This window comes from Rana temporaria, chromosome 9 (assembly GCF_905171775.1).
Source record: "Rana temporaria chromosome 9, aRanTem1.1, whole genome shotgun sequence".
Lineage (NCBI taxonomy): Eukaryota > Metazoa > Chordata > Amphibia > Anura > Ranidae > Rana > Rana temporaria.
Genome location: NC_053497.1, coordinates 23,065,409 through 23,088,096, shown reverse-complemented (window position 1 = coordinate 23,088,096; position 22,688 = coordinate 23,065,409). Strand labels below are relative to the sequence as shown.

At 42.6% G+C, this 22,688-nt stretch overlaps 1 protein-coding gene across 4 annotated transcripts in view; it reads right to left on the bottom strand.

Annotated features, from left to right (window-relative positions):
• Positions 1–77: 77 nt before the first annotated feature.
• FLNA (filamin A) overlaps positions 78–22,688 on the bottom strand; it is a 186,012-nt gene continuing 163,401 nt past the window's right edge. For 2 of the 4 annotated variants that reach the window (XM_040322958.1, XM_040322960.1), the window contains 18 exons: positions 20,817–21,064; positions 19,362–19,451; positions 17,429–17,531; positions 17,207–17,347; positions 15,896–16,024; positions 15,643–15,816; positions 14,460–14,621; positions 13,950–14,153; positions 12,196–12,348; positions 11,659–11,781; positions 10,633–10,899; positions 9,558–9,695; positions 9,222–9,337; positions 6,322–6,454; positions 4,174–4,350; positions 3,434–3,652; positions 1,783–1,986; positions 78–1,244 (listed from right to left, as the gene is read on the bottom strand). In XM_040322958.1, coding sequence (XP_040178892.1) covers positions 1,057–1,244; positions 1,783–1,986; positions 3,434–3,652; positions 4,174–4,350; positions 6,322–6,454; positions 9,222–9,337; positions 9,558–9,695; positions 10,633–10,899; positions 11,659–11,781; positions 12,196–12,348; positions 13,950–14,153; positions 14,460–14,621; positions 15,643–15,816; positions 15,896–16,024; positions 17,207–17,347; positions 17,429–17,531; positions 19,362–19,451; positions 20,817–21,064 — 2,969 coding nt within the window. In that variant the 3' untranslated portion in view covers positions 78–1,056. The remainder of the gene's footprint in view (positions 1,245–1,782; positions 1,987–3,433; positions 3,653–4,173; positions 4,351–6,321; positions 6,455–9,221; positions 9,338–9,557; positions 9,696–10,632; positions 10,900–11,658; positions 11,782–12,195; positions 12,349–13,949; positions 14,154–14,459; positions 14,622–15,642; positions 15,817–15,895; positions 16,025–17,206; positions 17,348–17,428; positions 17,532–19,361; positions 19,452–20,816; positions 21,065–22,688) is intronic. The other 2 variants (XM_040322961.1, XM_040322962.1) reach the window with 1 other exon arrangement.

Genomic DNA, 22,688 nt, shown 5'->3' with positions numbered 1-22,688 from the left:
ACAAACCTGGAACAGCTGTCATTTGATTTCAATATGAACACATGGAATTTAACAGTGCAAAATAAAAGACCACAAAATGAGGATTAAAAGCAGAACTTTATTGTTATTCATTAAGAGCAAAGTACTGTAGTCGTGCACAAAACAAAAAAAAATTCTTTATTTTTGGAAAAAAAAAAGTGAAGTCAAGATTTGGTTAGCAAACCAATTGGAGTGGCCTTTGGTAGGTGAACCAGCCAGCAACCCAATGAAGCATCTCAGGACAACATTAAAAACAGACAGACAGATCAACAGAAGGGTGAGGGGAGACAGACCCCAGCAAAAGAGGGGATCTTCTCTGCTTAAAGGCAAGGACAAAAATAGGACCAGCACAACTTTAGTGATCTGCAGTCTAAAAAGGTAGTGGTTGCTTATAATGTTTTCATCTACTGGAATGCTCTTACTTCTGAAACGCTAGAGCACTCCAAAGGGTTTAGAAAAATATATATAAAAATACTAGCAAGGGACTTTGGGAGGAGTTTTAAAAGGCTACATTAGTAATCGATGCTTCATCAGGTCTCCTGCTCTCCCATTAAATCCTTATTGCCATCTAAGAAATCCCTTATCCCTTACAACAATTTAAAGGTAAGGCAGAACATGTAAACAATTACAAGGGGGCACTGTAGCACACGGGAGCATATGGTATACTGTACAAAGCAGCCCTTTGAGGGCAGGGGATGGCCCTTGACTGTTAGCAGCTATCTCCAAGAGGACTACAGAATTTTTCCTTAAAAAAGTGCCAGGTTCACCATAAAGCTGCTCTCCAGCATGACTGACCATGCCTCTACCCTCACAATATGACCTAATGCACCCGTTCACACTTTGCCCCTTCAGTGCCACGGGGGGGTTAATATGGCCATTGCATAAACTCGGAACCAGCTAAGCAAGACCCCCATACCCGAGGTGACCTCTGAAACCCTGTGATAGGGAGGTTGAAAGTAGGGCAGCTGTACATCGGACATGCACACAGGGGTAAGGGGGGTTTGGAGTCAGGACGAGGGGATAATGTTGGGTGGTGGATTAAGGCACAGACACATGGTATGGGCTGCCTGGAATGTGCTCATCTCCCCATTTGACCACCAGGATGTAATCACCCTTGTCCTTCAGGAGGTACGTAACATTGTACAACCGGTTTCCAAGATGTTTAACCACAATCTCTTCACATGGGGTTTTTGGTCCATGGACCCCAACAAGCAGCATGTTGTTACCTAAGTGGAAAGAAAAATTCAGATGCATTAAACCAAAAATACGCTTAAAATAGAATAAAAATAAATAAAATAAATGAAAACCACAGGCTGCCATTACTGAAAAGTAGCCTTGCCGTTATGTGGACCCCTTTGCATGCAGTGGCTCAGAAAGCATTAAAGTTACTCAGGATTCCCCCTTTTCATCAAAAGAAAAGTCCTTGTGGGCATTTATGCATCTAGTAGATTCAGGACACTTTGGTAGGTATTCTTATGATGGGAGAGATTTGCCTCCCCAATACCGAAAAAAATGCTACTAAAAATAGGATTTCTGTAGAACAACCCCATTTTAGGGCATTTTAGTGTAACAGCAGACATGGAAGTGTTAAAAAGCACAAGTGTGACATTCGTAAATAGCTGTCCCCCATTTTCCAAAATTGCAGAACCTTACATAAAACACAACTCGGCAAACTTGATTTAGCAAGTCTAAACTTGCCAATACACTTTCCAGTTCCCCATTTAACTGAACTTGGCTTTTGAACGTCTGCTGGACCAAACTTACCAGCTTTGCTGCAGTCTACCGTGAATGAATTCTTCTGACCAACAAAGGCTTTGTTCAGACCAAGACCCTTTGCAACTACTTTGCTTGCATCTGATGACACTCTAGGTAAGGCTCCTTGTTGTGTAAAGGCCTCTGATTTTGTGACAGAGTCTACAAACACTGAAGAGGACTCATGAAGGTTGTGGCTTGTTACCAAGCGAGGCCCTATGACGAAGAAACAGATACGGCAACAGAAATAAGTAATCACGCAAATACAAATAAAAAAGCAGGATAGACAAAATGTCAGATGCAGATTGTCCTCAATCTATAAAAGGTGGACAATAAGCCATGCTCATATTTTACCAGGACCATACTCCCATTACCAATATACAAATAGTCCACACACCCCTGAGAATGTCAAAGATGTTTAAAAAAAAACACCCCACACACTTCTCCCACAACAGTCTTTTAGAGAGTGGTTATAAAGGCCGTTAATAAAAGCGAACCCATTATACTTACCTGCTTTGTGCAATGGCATTGCACGGCCCGGCCCTAAACTGAGGCCCCTGCTGGAACCTTAGTCTACTCCTCAGTGTGCGCCCCCATAGGAAGACACCTGCGGGCTTGCGCCTCTGGCAGGCTGTGTGCTTCTACTGACACAGGGAGAGTTTGGCCCTGCCCTCTCGCAGAATTTGATAGCAGCTGGAGCCAAGGGCCATCACTACCTCAGTAACCAATGAGAGCAGGTAGAGGGGAGAGAGCCGCTACAGACAGGCACAATGCTGAATCAACTGAGGTATAGGTAGATGAGGTGGTGATACCATTACTGGAACATTTACCTTAAAAAGTTATAAGTAATTTTTCTTCAGTTAAACAAGCATGTTATACTTACCTGCTCTGTGCAGCGGTTTTGCACAGAGAAGCCCAGATCCTCTCAGGTCCCTCACCAGCACTCCTGGCCACTCCTTTCTGCCAAATGTCCCCACAGCAAGTGTTGCTACAGGGGGTACCCGAGGAGTAGGGTGACCACCTTTCCAAACTACCATTCAGGGACACCCCCCTTCCCAAAAATCAGCTTGTGGTGTAACGAATCACAGCACAGTGATTGGACACAACAGGTGGGATTTAGGATTTCTCCAATCACAAGCAGGGGGCGGGGATTGTGCGCCTCCAGGCATTTTTGGCCAGGGCAAGTACTGTCAGTGAGTAAAGCAGTGATGCGACAGCTTTTTTGGGGGCATCAGATTGGGGGGGAGCTGTGTCAGTTTCATTCTGGGACACTGTATTGTCCTGGAATGAAGGTGCCCAGGACAGACCTGCAAAATGCGGGACACATGGTTACCCTACCGAGCAGAGACATTAAGCCGCGGCTCAGCCCTGCCCTCCTTTTTATTGGCTCACCGACTGCAACAGGTACCCCACCGCTTTCTCAGCCAATGAGGGAGAGTACCGAAAAGCAGAGATTTGTGTGCAACATCGCTGGATCAAGATGGGGTTTAGGTATTGGAGGGGCTGCTGCAGTTTTTTGTTATCTTCATGCATAGCATGCATGAAGATAAAACTAGTTTTTCAAGCCACTTTGATACATCCCCTGCATTAAAGTGGTTCTGAAGGCATATTTTTCAAATACATTGCTTTAATTTTCAGCACATTTTAGAAAGTATGAACTTACCAGTAACCTTTGCTTTGAATGGGCTTCCCACAATGTGATAAGGACCACCGTACTTTATTGAGATCAGGTAGCTTCCAGGAGCCATTGGAGTATATGTGACCTTGTAGCCCTCTGCACACTCCTGGCAATCCATTTTGACCTTAGAAGGACCATCAATCGTAACAGTCAAGGCCCCAGCACCTGCCTTTGTGGTATTGACGATAAACTCTGCAGCATTTCCTAGGAGGACAAAAAAAAAAAAAAAAAAAAAAGTCAAGCTAATTATGCCCAAAACACAACATTCTGCAATTGACAAAATTAGCTGCACACCCAATCAGTAAAATTCTTGTGGCAGATTTTTTGCCCCAGTAGAATGTGAAAACCCATGTGTTACTATGGCTTGTTGCCTCACTTCTCTCCAAATTCCCTTGCTCCAGTTAATACATCTGTACTTGAATATCCGTGGAGCATGGCTGTAAGCCCAAGGTCTGGAAAGAATTCCAACCAATGAGGTGATGATGGGAGCGCCTGCATATAGTTTGAAGGCAACCCAAGACACTTCTTGGCTACTTAACTCTTAATCCTCCGGTTATAAACAAAATTGGCATTTGCCAGCAAGACTGCAATGTGCAAGAAGACACGGTTCCCCAATTACATATTCTACAGTATGAACTCAATTGGGCCGTTGCTTATTGATTTAAGTACTCCAGCCTGAAGATGCATTTTAGGGTGAAACAAAAGCAACTTAAAACAAGTCTTACCTGTGGTGCCACCTTCTAATCCTGCACCATAAGCAGACACCATTCCTGGATCACCAGCCTGGCTAGGATCTCCAACACGGATTTTGAAGGGGCTGCCAGGGATGTGAGAGCCATTGAACTTGACATCGATAAGATAGAGCCCATTCTCACGAGGAATAAAGCGTACAGCATATTTATCTGAGAGAATACAAAAACATGGGAGCCCAATGATCATATTGTTAAGGCTGCCACAGTAGTGAAATTAAATCAGCAGACTAATATACAACCATTACAAGATAAAAAAAAAAAATTTTACTTCTGTGAAATAGAAGAAACTGCAAGCACAGGAAGATTTGAACTAGGGGTTATTATCCGTTGGGAAAATGTGGCACAAAATTATGAAGGTATGGAACTATTTTTTTCACTTTTAGAAAAGTTAATCAGGACACTAACCAATCCACAAGCAGACCACTCAACAGGAAAGGTTTTCCTGCTCTTCCCGATGTCGGCAGATGATATATTGGTGTGGTTGGAGAGAACTGTCAACTAAAACGCTACACCATATTTTAATTGCACAAAACAATAACTAATAACAAACTTTTGTTTTGTGGATATTCCACTTAAAAGATGGAAAAACAAAAAAACATGGTTTTAATTTTGAAGGATACGTTTACAGGAGTTTTTTTGCACATAAAGTGCATTATTTTTTTTTAAGCAGCCTTCAAAGCATTGCACCTGGATTAGCTAATCACAGGGGCCATGTCCAGCTCCTGTAGACTCAGGATAGCAGTCTGCTCGTACCTTGTACAGGAAGGCTGTGACCTGAGCAGCAAGATCAATTGACTTCGCTGCAAACGCTGGAATAGGTTACGGGAAAAAAACGGGTGGAACATGTAACCCATGCCATAAGTGAACGTATCCTTTAACCACTTAAGCCCCGGACCAATATGCTGCCTAAAGACCCAAGGGGTTTTTACAGTTCGGGACTGCGTCGCTTTGACAATTGCGCGGTCGTGCGACGTGGCTCCCAAACAAAATTGGCGTCCTTTTTTCCCCCCACAAATAGAGCTTTCTTTTGGTGGTATTTGATCACCTCTGCGGTTTATTTTTTGCGCTATAAACAAAAATAGAGCGACAATTTTGAAAAAAGTGCAATATTTTTTACTTTTTGCTATAATAAATATCCCCCAAAAACATATATATAAAAAAAAAAAATTTCCCTCAGTTTAGGCCGATACGTATTCTACCTATTTTTGGTAAAAAAAACGCAATAATCGTTTATCGGTTGGTTTGCGCAAAATGTTTAGCGTTTACAAAATAGGGGATAGTTTTATTGCATTTTTATTTTATTTTTTACTACTAATGTCGGCGATCAGCGATTTTTTTGGTGACTGCGACATTATGGCGGACACTTGACAATTTTGACACATTTTTGGGACCATTGTCATTTTCACAGCAAAAAATGCATTTAAATTGCATTGTTTATTGTGAAAATGACAGTTGCAGTTTGGGCGTTAACACAGGGAGCGCTGTAACATTTAGTGTTCACTTAGTGTGCGTTTACTACTGTAGGGGGGTGTGGCTGTAGGACTGACATAATCGATCGAGTCTCCCTAATAAAAGGGATCACTCGATCGATGCACCGCCATAGTGAAGCACAGGGAAGCCCCGTTCTTCAGCTCCGGGGAGCGATCGCGACGGCTATAAACGAAAAGCCGTGCCGTCGTCCCGGAGGCTTACCGACCGCTGCATGTAGCGGGGGGGGGGGGGGTCCCGATCGGACCCCCCACGTCAAGCAGAGGACGTACGGGTACGTACTTGTGCCTGTCCGAGCCATTCTGCTGACGTATATCTACATGAGGAGGTCGGCAAGTGGTTAATGTCATACATACCTACTAGGATTGGCGATAGGAATATTTCAGCAACATGGTGATAAGGGGATACATTTGGCAATCGACTGGGAGTTTGTAACTGGAAAAAGGTTCAAGAACCCCTGACTAAACTATGCATATTACAGACATGCCACCTGCTTTTTAAAGTTGGCAATACACGTCTGAGGATATATAAAAAAAAAAAAAGTTCAACCATCACCACTTGTCCAGAACTAGGAGGAGCATTTAATTTGAAGTCTTAGTACCACCAATATCAATGCACCCATAATAGGCTCACCTTCATCGATTTCTGTCACCCAGCACTCCTCCAAAGCCCCAGAGGGACTGTGAACTTTGGCATCTAGAACTCCTTTGGCACCATTAAGACTTACTGCAAAAGAGGCTGGTTGGTTGACCTTTAACCCTGACTCCTAAAAGTACATTACAGGGTTTAGGGGAAAAAAAACAAACAGCAATGCAGATTAAAGTTGGACATGATAGACAGGCAAAACATTCACAGGCTTGATACTCACTTGGCCCAGCCTGGTTTAAAAAGGGAAAGGACTTTGTTTTAGGAGAACCCGACAGTGGCATACTGTTTATGCAAGGAAAGCAAGACTTAGAAGCTCATGGTTTAAATGGTTCAAGGCTACATAGTTTGACTGAATTAGAATTGCAGTTATGCCCACCAGCCAACTGTATATTCTGCTAATGGGGCAGAGAAACAATGGGTCACTGAACTGACCACCTCAGGGTCTGATCCGAATGTCAATAAGGGGCAAAGTAGAAACTTGACATTGCCATTTAAAACTGAAGGCACCAAGTCTGCCCCTTGTGAAGGTCAACTGACTAGAACCTATACACTAGTTTACATTTAAGGCCTACACATATTTTAGCTAAGAAAAACAATCTGATCAATGCTTCAGACCAAAGTAATATCACTAATTAATGTGCTCAAACAGGCAAACTTTAAAAAGGGACCAGATTCTGAGAAGTTGATTTGGTATTGTTCAGTCAACCATGTTACTAGTGTAGTTTATGAAGTGATGGATTGGATCAAGCAAGCATGAAGAGAAAAATTGAAAAGCAAGACAATAGATTGCGCTTCCAGTCACAATAAGCCACAGTCATGGTTCAGCTCCTCGATCCTCTCCCCCTTTAAACGCAGGCAAGGGCACAATGGTGAAGTCAGGGCCTGTTTGAAGCCTTTAAGAAAGACACGAGAAAAACACATGAGAGCCTCCTGAGTCAGCTGGTGGGGGAGCTAAAATCTTAAAAAAAAAAAAAAAAAAAAACAACAGGATGGAAATATGGGGGCCAGGCTACCACTGCCGACCTTTTTTTTTTTTTTTTTTAAGTTCAAGCTCCTAAGGGCCCTTTCACATGGGGTGGATCAGTAATGATCTGCCTCCGTGTGTCCGTAAGCTCAGCGGGGATCGCTCCGTTGATCACTGCCGAGCCGGCGGCCGACAGGGCGGTCCCCGCACACTGCAGGGACCGCCATGTCTTTTCTCCATTCTCCCCTATGGGGGGGGGGGGGATCGGATGAACACGGACCGTGTGTCCGTGTTCATCCGATCCGCAGACGGAAGAATAAAAAAAATGGCACTCTTCCGTCTGCAAAATCGGATCTTTGCGGAGGCGGGTGATTACGGGTGTCAGCGGATGTTTATCCACTGACACCCGCAATCACATAGGGACCAATGCATGTCCTTTTTCATCCGCAAACGGATGGATGAAAAAGCGGACATATGGTCCGCACATCTGAAAGGGCCCCGAGTGTTCTCCTCATCGCAACTGGAAAGTGACCCAGCCAGTACATTATGCATCTAAAGTGTGGAGACACCAAAATATGCAGATACTGGTTGGTCACCTACCAAGTACTGATAAAAGGATTAAGCCGACTATCATAAAGCCCAAGTTTCGTCAGATATTGAGACCCAGCAGAATTGGCACCACCATCTTGCTACACCCCGCACTCATCCATAGTAAGGATTCTGAGAAGGTGAACGCAGACATCTTGTTACAACCACCAGAGTTTTGCATTTTACACTTCTATCTAACAGCAAAGCGAGTTTATATACTGAAATTCAGTACTTGGAAGTCTGTCTGGTTAGATTAAATTAGATAAATTCAACATCATAACAGTCAGACATAATTCAAAGTACAGTATTTCACTATAAAGTCACTTCCCTGTTAAAAACAAGTGTAAAATGCAAAAACTACTGTGGGAGTAACAAGATGTCCGCTTTCCCCCCCTTCTCAGAGCATCCTTAGAGTGTGGGGTGTAGCAAGATGGCGGCGACAGAATGTCACTTTCGTTGCCAATGCTGACGGTTTGCCCAATTTGATGAAATACCTGCACAAGTCCTTAAAGCTCCCATTTGTAATCTGACAGTTTCCAAAATAGAATTCCCCTTACAAAATAAGTGTGCTGCTCAGCAATTTAAATCCCCCACCTCATTAACATCCACAGAAGAGCAAGGGGCTTTGAAGCCTGAGCTCGTATTTAAAATTACCTGCATGTTTGCTGTATTGGTTGTTAGGGAGAAGCTGCTAATGTTACCCATTGGTTTTAGGAATATTACCTTTAGCACCTTCTCCAACTTATCTGAACTACTGTCAAGAGCTTTTTTTCATCAATACCCCACCTCAAGTGGAAACACTTTAGAGAACTTGGTCAAATGGGCTTATGAAACAATTCTGAAGTACTCTTCCTTCAGATTGAAGCAGAAACCAATCGGCTTTTACTTGGCTGCGTTTTTAGTGTTTTTTTCTGCTTCTTCACTAAGGGTTTAGTCAGGAGTCACAAACTCAGTGCTGCAAATGCAAGCAGCCAAGCTTGTCAATACTGTAGTTTGAGAGGCATTTAATCCAAAATTAAAGAGCCCTTCAAGGCTACCGAGTCACCAGCTCAAGGATCCTGTTCATATAAAGGGTTCCAAGGAAGGGACGAACCCCTGTGGTTACTACATAGTAGCACCAATGTTGAAGTTTAGGAGGAATGGTCCTTGCAAAGCACCTACTGCAATTAGAGGTTTATGGAAGAAAGTCTTGGGCAGGCCACCTCAAGACCTGCCAACAAAAGCCCCCAACTCCATGTAATCCAACTGCTAAGAGGGCATCAGTATGACAGCTGCTCAGGAGGCAATTTCTCTGCCCAATCATCAAGGGCTGAGGTTTTTCCCAGTGCCTCACCTGAAGACTAGAAACAGTGAGTCGGCGAGCATCATCTGACGTGGAGCCCACTGGAACCACAAACGGGCTGTCCGGGATGTGTTCATCATTAAACTTGACAGAAACTTCATAATCTCCTGGAAAACAAAAAAGCACATTGAGCAAGTTACTTTCCAATCTGTCTGCAAGGTGTAAACAGAGGGGTAGCAATTTATGAGCATGCCTTGACCTGCACATGAATTGTAAATCACACATTTCATAGAGTCTTGCAAGTCCTAACTTTCAATTACGTTACCATTTGCAGTCAATTTTAATACAGATGGATGTGTATGATGTACAATGTTTTCAGAGTAATACCTGGCTCCTGCACGATATAGGACACTCCACAAGATCCATCTTTTCTGTCTTCAAATGCAATTTCAGCTTTGCTGGGTCCTTCCACAGCAATGGAGAGACCTCCAGCACCGGCTTCTCGTGTCCAAATACTGAACTCCGCTGCAAAAAATGTACATGTGACCAACGAGGACTAGCAACACATTTAGATAGAAGTCCAACATTCACAAAATTGATTGAGCCCCAATTTACTCCAATATCTCTAGATATCAAAGCCCACCCCCTTTCTCCCTTGTGGCAAGGGCTGCTGTAAATGGACTAGAAAGCAATTCCAAAGGTTTCACAGAGAAAAAAAAAAAAAAAAAACACACCCCTCTTGATACCAGTTTACATTGCATCGGACTTGCACAAGCCTACAGATGAAGCAGAGCAGTGTGAACCCAGTTTTGGGACCATTTTGTTTTTAAGATGCTAAAGCCTTTTATACAGTCAAGGGAGGTACAATCTTAGACTCTGACCTTCAATTGTCAGGATCCTGTGCCATAGGCCACCTGAAGGCTTGACAGTTTGGTTTAAGAGGAAGAAAAAGAAAAAGAAGACGAAGACGAAGACGGACGAAGACGAAGGACGAAGACGAAGGACGAAGACGAAGACGAAGGACGAAGGACGAAGGACGAAGAAGAAGGACGAAGAAGAAGACGAAGAAGAAGACGAAGAAGAAGAAGAAGACGAAGAAGACGAAACCCAATTTGGCTGTCAGTGCCTAGCATTTTAAAACCGCTTCATTAACTTTTAATGCTTGCAATTGTTGCCAACTTATCAAACAGTGCAAAGTAGTGAACGCCTGCAACTAGATTTCAGTTTGGAAAAGTTCAGTAAATGCCGACTGGCTGTTCTTGTTTGCAGCTCCAAGGTTGAACCGCAACAAATGAGTGGTTCCACAGAGACCAGTATTTGACCAGTTTTTGTAAGGAGCAGTTATGAATTAACAGATATTCATATTTAAAAATGCATGCAAATACATGGTCACTGAGCACAGTCCATATCTAGGTTATTGTGCAATACATACATGATGCATTAGACCAAATGTGCTGCATACCTGGGGTTCCAACCTCTGCTCTCTCCAATCCAGGGCCACCAGCTCGCACCTTGTGTGCTCCTCCTTCACCCAGAGGCCCTACAGTGAACTGGAAGGGACTGCCTGGGACATGCTGGCCCTTGTACTTTACACTGACTGTGTGAACTCCCATCTCCTTTGGAACAAATCGGATACAGTAGGTGTTGTTCTCGCCCTCCATGATTTCTGCATCGTGAATCTTGCCAGATGGACTTGTGACCTGGGCAGTCATGTCATGGATGCTGATTTCTGAAAAGAAAAATAAATGTTAAGGTTTAATGGTTCTCCATGAACCAATTTTGTGAATATATATATATAACATTTTGCAATATTTCTCTGTCCTAGTTCAGACTGAAAGCAGAGTCACAATCACAAAGCCGCATAACTGGTTAATGTCAACTTCCCTTCATAGCTACATCGTAGGTAAAAAAAAAAAAAAAACACCCCACACACACACCACAAGTCCAACCTACTTGTGCGATTATATGAATGTTCCATTTAATCTAACAGCTTCTTTGGAAGAAAAAAAAAGGAAATAAAATCTGGGGTTGGAGAGTCCCACGTGGGAACTTTAAAGTTGCATCTTTGAATACTTTTCCAATCTGCGTGTGCACGGGCAGCATTCTACATATGCATATAAAAAACCCACTCCAGCTGGCAACCATATAGTGCACTGTTCCATTTATAGGGGCAGAATTACACCCAGACATCATACTTTATTTTACCGTTAACCAAGTATCATCAGGATTAGCATCTGCAAAATATTAGTTTTTTTTTCATCACTTTGTAAAATGCAGCTGAATGTACAATGCCAGAATAGAAGCAGCAAAACACTTCATCACATGGGACATATTGCTGCTCCTGACTTATGGCCCATTGCATACATTTACAAGAATTAAATGGGGGGGAGGGAAACTATGTTGACCCCAATATTTGCCAGGAACAGGATTTAGGTTATGACTGCATGGCGCATACACCAAAAGTTTTGACATTGTTCTGTCTGCTTACCAGGTATTTTCAGACTGAGGTCACACTGACTACCAATGTTGGCAACAGATGGTGCCGTTCTCCTGCGGGTGATGCTCTCCTTCATCCTTCCTTCACCCGTCACTTTGACACAGAATGGACTGCCTGCAAAACAAAACCAGCCAACAATGGAAAAGTTAGTCTAACACAATGACCTGTAATGTCACAAAATATTCAAAGTCTGACCAAAGGCTTTTAAAACTGGATGAGTCCCTCTTCAGGACTTATCGGATCTGTGAAAGAAACTGCCATCTTTACAGCGTAACAAAGATGGCTCCGACAGGGACTATGTTATCAGATATCCCCCCCCCCTATTGCTGTCTGATACTGCTTCCCTCCCCCAGGATTTCCTTTTGCTCTCGACTTTCCTTCTGCATCGATTTCAGCTCTTAAGGTCTTGCACAGAATAAAAATCAAAAACTAAAATTAAAACGTATATATTACATTTTAAACCATTTGTTTGTCTTGTTAACATTGAGGGATACTTTTACATAAGATACATTCAACAAAGTAAAATACCTGGCACATGCTGATCAGCAAACTTTATATTGATGATGTAGTTTCCAGGCTCGGTTGGGCAGTAGGTAACTTTGCAGGTGCCGTCTTCCAGATCCTCAGTGTTAATATCAACTTTGCTGGGCCCTTCAATAGACAGACTGAGGCCACCATATCCTGCAACAGTCAAATGGATCAGCACAAACTAGAGCTTGTAGCATTCTCAGAAACAAATATCAGCTATCAAAATCACACCAACATTGGCTCCTGACTAAGCAGGCAGTCTTTGCAATGTGTCAGAAACGTCTTTTGCTAGTACACCTAAAACTCCTATATAAGAAAGGTATTAAATGCTTCATTGGTCAGATGACAGGATTATGAAAAGGTTCCATCCCAAAAAAACACCAAGGACCATATGTCAAGCACATAACCACTACAGTTTTTGTGCGCTCCTATATTCATTTACATGCAAGAGCTACTCTGGTGCCAGTGCTACCTCCCCGGGTCTATAGCAAGATATCCCCCTGCTCCCCTTCCCTTAGATAGCGGCCTGAAGTCTACTACTTTGGGTCCTATATGCTTCGATACAAAGCGGTGCAACATCTGCCAATCATCAATATATTAGGATAGTCAGTCATAGGTTTCTTGCATTTCACAATTTTAAATTGCCCATTTTATATAACAGGCAACTGAAAAGATCTTCCCATCTGTATTTTTTTCTAGACAGGTTTTCATTTAAGGGATACTAGGATTTTTACAAGTGTTTAATGTAACTATAAAAAGTGGTCTCCCAACTGTGGCCCTTTGCCTGCCTTTATCTGACCCTTGGGGCACCATCCCTATCAATGATACAAGGCATTATTCCTCCTGCCACACAAACTATGGGGCGTGTTTTACCCACACCGATGCCAGGACGATATACTCCTGTTGACTACAGTCTGACCTACCTGAAGGACACTAAAATGACCCCCATGGTTTAAAAAGCTTGAAGACCCCCTGGTATAAAGCTTTACTAATAATGTAATTATAACATTTGGCACATATTTAACTTTACCATTGAGCATGTAAACCCAGTTCTACCTAAATGAAGCACTTGCATCCAATATTCTGAAAGCTGGCAAAGAATATTTTTCAACAGCCAATATGACAGATTTCCTATTTAACAAATTCAATTTTAGTTCCTGGCCATTTCAAATATCTTTCAAGTTACTGCCGTGAATCAAATATGTTGCAGGTGAAGCCATTCATAGTTTGTATAGTTTAGGAAAACTGGCCGGGTGTATGCTCCATGGGGGGGGGGTTTAGTGAGAACATGTTTTTTCCTGCTGCGATTCCCGGCGGTCTTTTTCCCGGCAGTTTTCCTATGGGAAACACTGTGGCGGAGCATACACATGGCAGAGTTTCCCGGCCAAAAGATCTCATGGCAGTTTTCCTGCCAGGAAAACTGGCTGTGTGTAGGGGGAGAAAGCTGCAGAGAGCAGCTTCTCTGCTTTCCCCTTGGTTTTCTCGATGGACTTTTTACCGCCGGGAAAACCGATCGTGTGTACAAGGCATCAAGCATTTTTAAAGGAATTTAGCACCAAGCAGCCTCCATGCCCCTCAGTACTATTTTCTTCAAAGATGCCAGGTCCTAGACTGCATATTGGGTGCTAAACTTACAAGGGGCACATTTATTTAGCAGATTACTCATTTTAAAGTGGAATCCTGCTTTTCAATTTCATTCAAATTCTTTAGGGATTAAAAAGGTACGGAAACTGAAGTGCCAAGTCTACCCTCACCTGCTTCTCTTGTGTCAATGATGAACTCTGCTGGTTCAAAAGTCCTCCCTTCAGTCAGACCCTGGCCAGAGACCACCACCCGACTGGCATCACCAATCTCTGACTGGCTGATCATCACAGTGATGGGACTGTTGGGGATATGCTGCCCATGCTTCTTAATGCTGACTATGTGCTCTCCAGTCTCCTTGGGCACAAATGAGATACCTGCAGGATAAAAATAGAAAATACAATTTAAGACAGGACAGCATATTGTCATGACTACAGCCATCTTGGTGTATTGCTGCTAGAATATAAAACCCATCACAATGCTATGTGTTTTATATGGACTGAAAAAAGTCTGAGAGTGTGTTGCTCAGGAGATCACACCGAGCCAGTCCAGTTCTTATGCAGAAGGATACAATTTTCATACAAGTACATGTTACATCAGGAACATGAAATGATGGCCTTGCATATTCTTGAATGCATGGCAACCGATGTGCGTTTGCGAGGTCAACAAAATGTAGGTCTCACCAATGTGTCCATTGCGGAGTCTCTTGAGGTGACAAGGCTCTTCTCTGCCTGAGGGAGAAGTCACTGTGGCCGTTAGCTGGCTCAAATCAGTTTCTGTGATGTTCAGAGGGATATCAGCAGTAGACCCAACTTTCAGCTGAGACATGCGCATTGTGTCATCACCTGGGAAATCATACATAGAATACTTAAAATACAGAACATGCCAAGCGTTTGAAGCACACAGTGCACAATTGTCAAAATGTTTAGAAATCTTAAACCTCTTGTGCTACTGAAAGCAGACACTCCCAGTCCTGATTTTCCTAACCATTCCATATATCCACTGCACACCATTCTATTCCATCGAGGTTTTCCTTTACTGGCAACAGGTCCACGACTTGTCACTTGCCCCCTTAAATCCCCCTCACACCAAATGTGTAATCAGTGCCCAATGAGATAGTAGCTATTGGAATCTATTCAATTTTAAAATGCATTTATTATACAATACTCAGTGTAGACCAGTGTTCTCCAAACTGTGGCCATGGGACATGATGTGGCCCTTTGCTTGCTTTTATCCAGCCCCTGAGTAATTTTTCCTGCCTTTGACACCAATATGGCATAATTGCTGCCACAACAATGGGACACCATCTCAATGGCACAAGCCTTAACCACCCCCTCAAATATGAAAGATTGGCCATGATTTACTCCCACTGGGGCAAAGTCCACCCCCGGCAGTTTGACTAAAAATGAAAGCACAGGACTGATCAGGGGCAGAATAGAAGTAGAGCCATTTTGATGAAGCAGGGTGGACAGAGCGAAGATCTGCTTTAAACTATAAGTAGTTTAATATAACGTTCCTGTTTCAGGCACCTAATGTTACAGGGTGGCAATGTCTCCATCGGCAAACTGTACTCATGCATGGTCACCCTGACAGTCAATGGAGACAAGCAGCTGTTTAATGCCTTATGTAGTCATGACCACCCCTGGAGTGCATGTAGACAGGAGACGACTACAAGGACTGTAGGAAATTAGCAGTACGATGTGAAAAAGGGTCAAGTTATGGTTTCCACCTATAGAAATGGCATTCCCCATTATCCCTGCTAAGCTGCAGTCCATTTATCATTCTAGTCTGTACTGCTGTTCTGAATGGATTGTTACCCTGGAGAAAGTGCTTGTATTCTGTGCACGATTAGAGGGAGGATCTCACCGGTAATTTTGGCAACGAATGGACTGCCGGGAATATGCTTGTTGTTGTACTTGACAAGGATGTTGTAGTCTCCCGGAAGGACAGGAAAATAAGACACACTACATGTTCCATCTTGGTTATCTGTACAGCTAATCTCCGCTTTAGAAGGACCCTCAATGGCCAGTGAAAGGCCACCTAAATGACAAATTGGTCAGGTTAATGCAGAAGATTTAAGTTAGAATTTGGTCGTTTACTCAACCATGCACCTACTCACCTTCACCAGCATCCTTAGTGTTCACTGTAAATACAGCGGGTTTATTCACTGTGCCATGAATCAATCCTGGGCCATAGGCAGTGACATGGCCACTGTTGACATAATCCACATAAAACTGCAATGGGCTTCCTGGAATCAAAATTATTTTTTATTAAAATACAACCAAACGCAACATGTTTGTTTATATACATGCCAGCAAACCCCATAAGAGTTCCTAATGCGTTGTACATAAAAAGGTGTACCTCTAGAAAAAACGTAACCCATCTCGCCCACCACACAGTCCTGACATACTAGGAGCTAAACCAGCATGTAATTTCCAAGATCAGTTAGCTACTGTAGCTCCTATAATTCAGCATGGCAGACTCATTCATACAGCCATGTTTGTTGATTACCCTATGGGCAGTGCATAAGTACATCCAGAATTTGACAGGCAAGGACTTGGTAGTTAATGCTAGCAACACTTGTAGCCTTGTGTCAAACACACTGGGCAATAGATCCAGCTCTACAGTGTGATCTTTTGGTGACAGAGCCCTGCTGGGATCACCTAGGCGATTCCAGAAGAAATGGGAGTGGGTACCTGCCAGTAATAGATACCAGCTGACCTCCACCTATCAGAACACATGTGCTTCCATTGTGGAGTCTCTCATAAGCTGTGTCTTTCGCATGTATTTGCAAATGTGTGCAGACTAAACCCCTGTTTTAACGCATACTGTGAGATAGGTTGATAGCGGGCTGGTGAGTAAAGCTTGGATCTTTCCTTGGTCTTGTTTATATCATTAATACCGGCTACCACATAATATAAAGTGACAAAAGTTTGGTGGGGGGCTTGAGAATCCCAAGAAGAATTTCCCCATTATAAAAGGTGAATTTCTGCTTTAATCTTGGTACACGGTGATTAAAGTGTATCCACAGCCTTTGTGGCTAGAGTAGGGAAGAATTAAATATCTGGTCAATTACAGGCTGTGCACCCCCATTATGACCATTTTTCAGTAGGTCTGAAAGCAATTGGAAATTCTAAAGTTTGAAACATACGAATAAGGGGAAATCTTCCATGTGGCACCTGTTCCGTGACAACCGTTAGGAGATTTTTTCCTCACTTCCCTGTCTACAGGACATAAACTGAAAAATCTGCAGGGAAATGTGAACAGAGGCTGCAAAACGTAGGGCTACCGTTTACTGAGTTCTCAAGCCATAGAGCCTGGGGAAGAGAACTAGAAAATACGTCTGACCTCTTGGGCTACTGCCTGCAACCTGCTGATTGCTTTGACTACGGTCTGCAACCCACCATCCCAACAAATAGGTTTAACCTACCTGGGATGTGAAGGCCATCATACTTTATGTCCATCTCATGAAGGCCAGCTTCAGTAGGAGCATATCTTACAGTGACTGTTCCATCTTTGTTGTCAGTGATATCAGGCTTTGCCACCTTCCCAGAGGGCATACGGACTTCACCTACATTGAAACACAAGAAGCATTAAAATCTGTATAATAGGCAATGTGTAAAGGAAGCACATTACTGGAATATACTTGTACCTGTGATCTCCCCTTTCTTAATGGTAAAAGGAATAACCAGATCAAAAGGCCTTAGCCCTGCAACATCCAGTCCATTCACACCCATAACAGGGCGGTCTGTAGCCTAAACAAAAGAAGCACACCATTCAGGAGAATTCTGAATAAGGACAGGACACAGAAGATGGAGGCCATGCCATCATGGAGACAAAGAAAACCGAACTCTGATGCTGGTTCACGCAGACTGCCAAAACAAAATCATGCTGGGTAAAGTGCATCCAACAAAAAATAGCTGTAGTAAATACACTCAACTTCGAAATTCACGGTAAAGTGACAGAGTGGGTAAAGAAAACACCCTGAACGCTGTATACCATTTCTCCAGAAGGAAGGGGGGGGGGGTGTTCTTCCTATGATGCAGTTTGTTCCCAATCACTAGCCCTCAGCTATGTCGTTCCTGAATAGACTTACTGCTCCCTCGCCACACAGACTACCAAAGCAAAGGCCAAACCCGTCTAGCACAGATGCCTAGCCAAAGTTTTATGAAGTGCCACGTAACTAGTCAATTATTGTGGGTTGACAGTGTGAAGTCTGGAACCTGAAGGGTGCTGTAGCCATGTTTCACACTTCCTCTGGTAAGGCCTACAATGAACACTCACTGGATTAGCTGAACCCTGGGACAAGCGTTTCTGTTCTGATAAACAAAGCTCATACATGGAGGTCTCTAGTCAAGTCTCGTTAAAAACCAGCAACAAAGTTCGGTCAGAAACTGATAAAACATAACTATGGAAGTCTTTGCAGTTAGTTTATCCAAAGGAACTTGGCAAACCTGGAAATATGATTTCTGCAAGAGACCATTAGACATCACTGAACACATGGAAAATTGATGAAACAAAGTAATAAAGAGGCAAATGCCTTCCAGCCACCCACACGAGATGGCTGGCTGGAAATCTGACAGACGGGAGGACTTAATGGGAAGGAGATGTTGGTAGCAAGAAAAGGATGTGAAGATATGGAGGACATCTGGAATATATAGAGCGGACAGAAGTATGATCCCAGCAACATGCCACCCCCCCTTCCCAAAATTTTAAGGTTGACGGAAAGGCCATCTCTGGGACATTAGGAGCAAGGGATGAAACTCTGGAATTTGTCTGGTGTTGGACACAGCAGAAGCACAGTTGAAGAGAAAGCATTACCACTAAACTACCCCACTAACTCCGATCTACTACCAGCCCTACAAATAAGGCAGAGAGGTCTCAAATACAGACATACAAGCAGCTCTGCTTGGGTGGCAGGCTACCAGCCCTTCATGAAGCCACATTAGGACAATAAACTAGATTGACAATTGTTTCACTGATCTGGATGCATTAGTTCCCAAGCAGAGCCGTCTGGAAGCTGGTGCAGTGTATACACAAGGCATCTTAGTGTAGTTTGAGCAACAATGGCACATGCAAAAAAATTACCAGTGCAAACAAATATAAGTGCAAACAAACATTTTAGCAGCCGTCCTGGTAGAGAACCATTAGCTCTGTACTATAAGGAACTCTTTGGGTGGCACAATTTGTAAGCAGACTTAAACTACCCCAAAATTTAAGAACTCCATCCAAAACAAAGTTCGGGAACTTGGGTAAAAATTTGTACTCCATTCCGATTCCCTTTTGCCCACCTCCTGCGCTCAATTAGGGTGTATTAGCATTTTAATATCAATTGAGGATCTACTGAATATATAGAGAGCAACAAGGGAAGGAGTACAAACAAAAAAATCACAATGGAGAAAATAAATCACCTAGGGTTGCACCCTATAACATAACTATGCTTGGATGGAGTTTAATGCCAAATGAGTGAAGATGAGCACAGCAGAGGGTAGCTAGTGTGCATGAATGCTAAATTCCAGAATTTCTTCCCATCTCCGGGTTTTTAATTTCCATTAATGATACAGTTACTGTTAAAGGATGGGTACCCAGGGTTGCTGCATGCCCGGGTATGCGTAAGTTGGGGGTAACTGCTGCTGAACCATCTGCTGAGGCATCATTTGCTCGCCGTCCAGAGCCTGCGTTGGGGAGGTGTAGAGCACATGTTAGTTTGAGTCATTGTACAACTTGGAGAGCAAGATACGAGGATGGCATATAGACCTATGGAACAGTTTAAGAAAACTTAACAGTTCTAGACATGCCTTAAACACGTTTCAAGCATTGGAGAAAGAACAAAACCATCTTAAATAGCAACACCTTGTTTTAGTTCAGAATAAAAGTGGAGAGATTGAAACAGTTTTTTTACTGCCGTCTGTGCCTCCATTAGAGATTCTCCCTCTGTCCCGTTTACCATTATCGAACATGAAAGAATATCCCAATTTTTGGGTTGTTCCCAGAAAAATGGGGATATTTTCCAATGGAGAAATCTCAACAGAACATGGAAGACAAAAAAAAAAAAAAAAAAGGGTTACAACCTTCGATCTATTTTAATATGTAAATTTTGCCTATAGCTCTACATAATAGGAGCTTTTTTGGACTGCTGTAAATGTTTTACCAAGCACGTTTCTCTGCTTTAAGTGTATTTCCACCTTTTAGAAGACCTTACTATGTTCATTATGCGTTTCCACAGCCTATCCAATATTTTAGTTTGTAGAGGTTTCTTAGGAGTCATGGCAGACTGCAACCATTTCTAAACCAGTCCAACGTGAGTTTTTCCCACATATAGGGCAAGGACTGAAAGTTTCCCTCAACATACAATGAAGGCAAGTTTCTAAAAAAAAAAAAAAAATTGTAATGCTTTATTAGGACAGAGTCTGATGTGGGACATGCCAGCAAAATACAAACTGGGTGAGTTATGGCAACTCTTCCAAGTCCTCAAGTACAAAAAAAAAAATCCCAAGTAGTCTTCAATGCTGGAATTTCCAGATTAGAATAAAGAAATTAAATAAACCCTTCAATTTTTTTTAATGCTATGTGAATGAAGCAACACAAAATTGCATATTACCCCAGTTTGGCTACAAAATTGAAAATAAGCCAAGGCACTCAGGGGGCCTTATTGCCTTTTAATAGTATCCAACTGCTCAACATAGGGTAGAGGTGGTGGACTGCACGACTTCCTTATAGGAATACAGAGTGACAGAAGCAGGAATTTATAAAGCTTAAAGATAGTCGACTTGGGCTTTATAGTTCTAGTCTAAAATAACAGATCAAAACAAGCAAGCCTCAAGTAATTTTAATCTTGAACGTCCTGACCAAGATTGAAACTATTAGCACCCGATCATGATTATAAAGCTTATGCATGGTATTTGCAGTGATGCAGGCATCTTTTCCGGTATAGCCATCAAATCAATACAAGACCATATGGAGAAGTTAGCCAAACTTTTGTAAATAGTGAACAGAAGCACTCATTACTGAAAGGTCATCACTGCATGCTGCTCACTTACCGTAACCTGGAAAGGGCTGTTTGGGATGTGTTCCCCTCCAAAGCGCACACAGATCACGTATTTGCCAGGCTGAGGAGCAGTGTAGAAAATGTCAAAGGTTCCATCTTCATTTTCTACTACATCCACATCTACCTCAGTGCCGTCTGGTGTGCACACAGTACATGTCACTTTACCCTTGCCAGCTGCCTTGGCATCAACTGTGATTACAGTCTCCTCGCCAATTTGGATTGTGGGTCCGACGCCGGCACCTAAATAGAATCAAGATAAAGGGAGGAGGGGGGGGGGTTGGGGCAAGAGGAATCCAAGTCAGGTTGTAGAAAGAACAGCATTTGTAAAATCATGCAGGAACCAAACCCATCAGCAATCACAGCCAGGTACCCCCCTGTTCTCATGGAGGTTCAGTTCTCAGGAAATATTTATGCATAAAAATCACATCACGCAAGAAGTCGCCCATCAAAATCCTCATTAATGTATAAACCTAGGAAAGTCTTGGCCAATAAAAGAATTTACGCTCTGCACATATTTTTATAGGTCAACATCCAAGAAAACCTATTTGAAATACTGTGCTGAACCCTAGAGATGCAAGATTTGGGTATTTATGTATGATTTGCTAATCACAATTGCTTAAAGTGTTTTCCTGATGAGCTGTTTAGAGGGCATCCTGTAGCCAGACAGACCTTTGCACATTTTAAACACTTGTTATTAAGGAAGCTTGTCAGTCACATCGTATCGTCAGGAAGTTGCAAATAATTCTACTTTCTTTAAAACAAAAAGAGTTCAAGTTTAGGAGGTGGAAGATGTGACCTTATGATGACAGAGGATGTGTGCTAAAAGACCCAAGCAACAAGTCAAAATTCTTACAGGGCAGCTTCGTTTCCTAAAAGGGTCTGGGATATTTTGTTACTAAAAATGGGCCATTATTTGCTAGATGTTGATTTTTGAGGGGGTAAGAAAACAGACAAGCTATACTCGAGGAACTATGAATACAGTTAACACTATTCTTTGAAGCCAACTTGAAACAAAAAAACAAAAAAAAAAACACATGGACCGTTACAACTAGTTCTATATTTTTTGGGTTGACAGACTACCTACACTCGTCATTGAACATTAGGCATCCTAGAGTCCTATTAAAAGGGTTTCTACAGAAAAGTGAATTGCCCAACATTTTTAAAAAACAGTAAAGCAGTGAAGTTAGCAACAATTTCCTGAAGGACTGATTTTCCATAAGAACAGCCACAGGGAAGTGAAAAAGGGTGCAGAGCCAGGTGGAATTAGAGTTGCAATTAAGATTAAGAGGGTTGAAACAGACGAGCCATACAAAAGCAGGCATGCAGGAGCAAACATTATCAGAATTACTGAACCCCACCCAGGATGCAGGTTAGACAGTTCCGAGGGTTAGAGTGTGGTCCAAGTAACGGATTCCATGACAATGCAGATCAAACACTACAAGGGTCATCAATTTGGTATTCATAGTATGTCAAGATGACGACATCTAGTACATTTCTGAACACTTAAAGCGTCCATTGATCTGTCAGGAACGTTGCATTTGTCTACAGCATGCTGCACGTTCCTATATCCGACAATCTAATTCAAGGCAGACTTTAAAAGCCATGATTTCTCTTTATTTTTCGTTTAAAAAAAAACTGAATCCATACACTTCCAACACTTGTAACCACAGACCTGTACTGGGCCAATCTCATCCAATTGAAAGCAAAAAGATGTGAATGCCCATCTACAATGGCCTTAATACACCAACAGGATTAATTATAGCTGCAAGTATACATTGGCTGGCTGGACTGGGAATACAAAGGATTAACCTACTGTAGGCATACTATAGCTGTACGAGTTAAGGCACATTGAGGGAACTGCACA